Source organism: Mangifera indica, chromosome 18, assembly GCF_011075055.1.
Source record: "Mangifera indica cultivar Alphonso chromosome 18, CATAS_Mindica_2.1, whole genome shotgun sequence".
NCBI lineage: Eukaryota > Viridiplantae > Streptophyta > Magnoliopsida > Sapindales > Anacardiaceae > Mangifera > Mangifera indica.
In genome coordinates, this window is record NC_058154.1 from 10,588,917 (window position 1) to 10,593,490 (window position 4,574).

The 4,574-nt window shown below is 33.4% G+C and overlaps 1 protein-coding gene across 1 annotated transcript; it reads left to right on the forward strand.

Annotated features, from left to right (window-relative positions):
- LOC123201711 (putative per-hexamer repeat protein 5) lies at window positions 1-4,100 on the forward strand. The gene is made up of 2 exons (XM_044617275.1): window positions 1-675; window positions 3,312-4,100. The coding sequence occupies exons 1-2, from the start codon at window positions 1-3 to the stop codon at window positions 4,098-4,100; spliced, it is 1,464 nt and encodes a 487-aa protein (XP_044473210.1).
- The last annotated feature ends 474 nt before the right edge of the window (window positions 4,101-4,574 follow it).

The following is a 4,574-nucleotide window of genomic DNA, read 5'->3' on the forward strand; positions in this document are numbered from 1 at the left end:
ATGGCTCCACCGCAAAAATTTGCCTCCACATGTTTATTTTTCTTACTATGCTTAAGCTTCAGTTTTGCTCACAGACTTCTCTTGAATGGTAAACTGAAAGTTGATAGTGTTGTTGTCATCAATAGCGAGAAAGAAAAGTTGGATAACGACAAGGCCGTCGGAGTTGGGTACGGAGCTGGAACTGGGTCCGGTTCTGGTGGTACTGGATTTGGTTCAGGAACCGCCACCGGTACAGGTATGGGTTTTGGAAGTAGGACTGGTTTCGGTACTGCAACAGGGTTCGGATCAGGAACTGGCACTGGTAGTGGAAATGGTTGGGGAAGTGGCATTGGGATGGGTACAGATACTGGTTGGGTGAGTGGAAATGGAGTCGGCGCAGGCTTTCGCGCACGCGCCGGTTATGGTACTGTTACAGGGTTCGGAACAAATTTTGGGTTAGGGACTGGTACTGGGACTTTAACTGGTTGGGCAAGTGGAGCTGGAGCCGGTGCAGGTTTCCGAGCATATGCCAGTTATAGTACTGGTACTGGTATTAGTACTGACTGCCCACGTCAAAATAATTGTACCCCTAACCAAGCCCCTTGCTCTCGGGGCTCCCGTTGCATTCCTTGCCAAATTGAGCGAGTTGAGGACTCAGCAGTCCAACCAGGTGGTGAGTCCAAGCCTCCTTACTCGGTTGATGACTCAATACCCATCCCATGTTTAGGACTAACCCAATTCAGTTCAAGAATAATTTCTATTAAACAAGTTGAAAAAAATAATAAAGCCCCTCATTAATTAGAGGATTAATTCAATATTGAAATTAAAACTTCCCATTTTTACCAAGGATTCTAAAGTAATGTGATATAAAATGTTTTTCCGAAGATCGAATTCAATTAGATATTCGAAACTAAATACACATAATTAAAACAATAATATTAAAAAAGGAAAATGATAATAATAATTAAAGTTACAAATATTCCCAACGGTTTCATAATGTAACAAAATATGATATCTTTAGACAAATTCCTCATTAGCAAAATACAAAATAGATACTGAATATGTTTATATATCTCATATTACTTAGAGATGAAAAGAAGAAACTAGTTAAATAGTTTATAAACTCTTTAAATTGTCAAAATAGTTTTAAACTGTTAAACCCAAAAATAAAATTATGATAAACTATGTATCCAAAATAAATAATATTGTAATAGTGGGTCGGACAGTTAAATCAAAGATGTTACACAAAACGCTTATAATTAAGAAAATGTTATGAATCGTACTTTTCAATACAAGATTTATCATACGTGTGATATATAAAATAAAATTGTGTATACTTATAATTAGTATTAATTTAAATACTAATAATAATTTGTCATTATGTGAATCGGTAATTTTGAATAAAGAAAAAATAACACTTACTCATATAATGATATATTATTATCGGTACTTAAATTAATATTTATTATAAATGTACATAACATTACTCATGACATTTATATTACTAAAATAATATATATTATAAAAAACTATAATTTAATAATAAAATTATAAAAATTAACAATTATTGTGAATAAAGAGGAAGGAATTATAAAATAATAAAAAAAATTTATTATATTTTGTTATGTCTTTTAGATTTTTTATACCGATCTTTTGATTTTGTCAATAATATTAATAATAAATAATTAATAATTTTAGATTTGCAGCATTAAACTTTTGGTTTTCTCATAACATCAATAATAATTTATTATTACTTTTTATTTTTTTATATCATTAAAAATTACTTTTGAATTTTCTATGTTAATTTTTTGGATTTCTCATATAATAATAAATAACTAATAATTTTTTTAAAAAAAATTATGAACAATGTCGTGTCAGGCTGTATTTCTCGGCTCCAAGCACGACCCGCACCCATGTCACGACCCAGAATTATTGTATTTTGGGATTATACCATATCTAATGTCAAAACACAATAAAACCCCGAAAGCATACACAACACTTGGACGTCTCTTCTAAATTAATGAGAGGTAGATTGCAAGAAAAATTTAATTCAATCATACTAAGTAGGATTATATTCGAAACGAGTTTATTCGAACTTGAAACGAATTTAATTTGAACGAGTTCGAACATAAGTCTGAGACAACGAATACGAACCCAAGTATAAGCTAAAAAGTAAAACCAGAAACGAACTCAAACTAAGGTCGTGCTCGGCTTGCTTGACTCACACGCCAAGTACAGCTTACTTGAACCCTTAGTAAATGACATCATTTCCAACCCTAACTAAAGATAAGGTTGAATTCAAAGTGAACATGTTCGAGTTCAAAACGAGCTTAGCTTGGACTATACTCTGGAAGATAGGGTTCGACTCATTTCCAACCACTAAGTAAAACATAAATTAACACTCTTCAACTAAGGATTTTACATCGTATTTTCTTTTAATACAAATACAACCAACTAATTATGGAGGGTTTAAAGTTTCAAGTTATAATTAGTTTGTAAAAACGTAAATTATTAGCATTTAATTCGTGTTTTAAATACATCGATCTAAATTTTTAAATTCAAAATGTATTAAACACGTATTTTATATGTTTTCGTATTAAACACGTATTTTTGTCATTTTTTATATTTTTCATTTTTTAAAATTTTTTAAAGTATAAAAATATACCTTGTATATTCAAATAATTACCATAATGACATAACTATATAAAATAAAAAACCCAATTTTTTGTTATCCAAATCCCTAACCTCTCTCTATAATTTTTTGTGATGATTGAATCTTAATTATATATTATATTATATTAAGTTTAATCATCAATTAGACATTTTATATTTGAATTATTAATCAAAAAATCTATAAAAAGTATTAAAATTATAATTGATATTATTATATTTTTAAAAACATATTATTAATGATATGTCGTATTAAACCCATGTATACACGTTTTGTATCAGAATTTTATAACCGTTTTTTTTATAAACATACTTTTTATCATTTATCGTATTATATTCTTATAATTTTTGTACCATTTTTTTCTATTTTTGTATTTACTAGTTAGGGTTATAATTGCAACTAAAACCCTAACATGGAGGGATCACTTTTTACAAAATAAATTTCGTAATCTGAAAACGAAGTTCCAGCATGCAAAAACAGTTGGCATCATCACTCTCTCTCCATGAACGTAAAAGAAGCTCATAAATCACTCTTCACAGAAGCTCCATGCTTCCAGATTCTAACCAAAAGTCATGGCCAGGAGTTTTGCGTTTTACTCCATTTCTCCTTCTCTCCGGCACATCCTCAAATCTATATACAGCCTTCTAAAACCTACATTCAGAACCATGCGAAGAAGCCAGCTTCGCCAAAAATGGCTCCACCGCAACAATTTGCCTCCACGTTTTCATTCTTCTTACTATGCTTAAGCTTCAGTTTCGCTCATAGACTTCTCTTGAATGATAAACTGAAAGTTGATAGCGTTGGTGTCGTAATCGAGAAGGCGGTTGGAGTTGGGTACGGATCTGGAACTGGGTTCGGTTCTGGTGCTGCGGGATTTGGTTCAGGAATGGGCACTGGTACAGGTACAGGTACGGGTTTTGGTACTGGGACTGGTATTGGTACCGGTACAGGTTTCGGATCAGGGACTGGTACTGGTACTTTCACTGGGTTTGGCAGTGGCACAGGTACTGGTTATGCTACTGGTACTGGTTGGGGAAGTGGAACGGGAATGGGCACAGGCACGGGTTTTGGTACTGGGACTGGTGTTGGTACAGGAACAGGTTTCGGATCTGGGACTGGTGTTGGTACCGGAACAGGTTTCGGATCAGGGACTGGTATTGGTACTTTCACTGGGTTCGGAAGTGGCACAGGTACTGGTTATGCTACTGGTACTGGTTGGGGAAGTGGAACGGGAACTGGCACAGGTACCGGTTATGGTACTGGTACAGGGTATGCAAGTGGTAGTGGTGCAGGTGCTGGTGCCGGTATTAAGACTGGCTGCCCACGTCAAAATAAAACTGTATCCCAGGCCAAACCCCCTGCTCTCATGGCTCCCATTGCATTCCTTTCCAAATTGAGCGAGTGGATGAGTCAGCAGCCCAACCAGCCGGTGAGCCCAATCGGTAGATGACTCAGTGATGCTACTCAACTCGACCCATTTCCATTAGTATAGAGATCCGATCCATCCCATGTTTAAGACTGACCCAATTCAGTTCAAGAATAATTTCTGTTGATAAAAATCAATAAAGCCGTTCATTAATTATAATCTTAGTTTCAATCTTGAAATTAAGGTAACATAATTAAAACCAATGTTTTTTAAATCGGGACGGCAGTTCAAATGACATATAATTCAATTCGAATTTGTCAAGCCAAAATTTAAAGGGGTATAAGTTTAGTTCGAATAAAAATGATTTAGTTTGAATTAGGTTTGAGTTTGACTTAAATTTATGGTTCAAATCAAAGACTTATGTTCATAATTTAAATTCGTGACTCATTGACAAAATTATATTATTTTATTTAATAATAAATAAAATAATATTGTTTTAATAATTGATTAGTATAGTTTGAATTCAACTATAAATCAAGTTCGAACTCCTTTTTAGTT

Bases quoted from the DNA above. Each gene is read 5' to 3' on its own strand.
- LOC123201711 (XM_044617275.1), top strand. From the start codon at position 1: ATGGCTCCACCGCAAAAATTTGCCTCCACATGTTTATTTTTCTTACTA. The intron at 676-3,311 runs GTTGATGACTCA...ACCTACATTCAG, and splicing joins AGTCCAAGCCTCCTTACTCG to AACCATGCGAAGAAGCCAGC.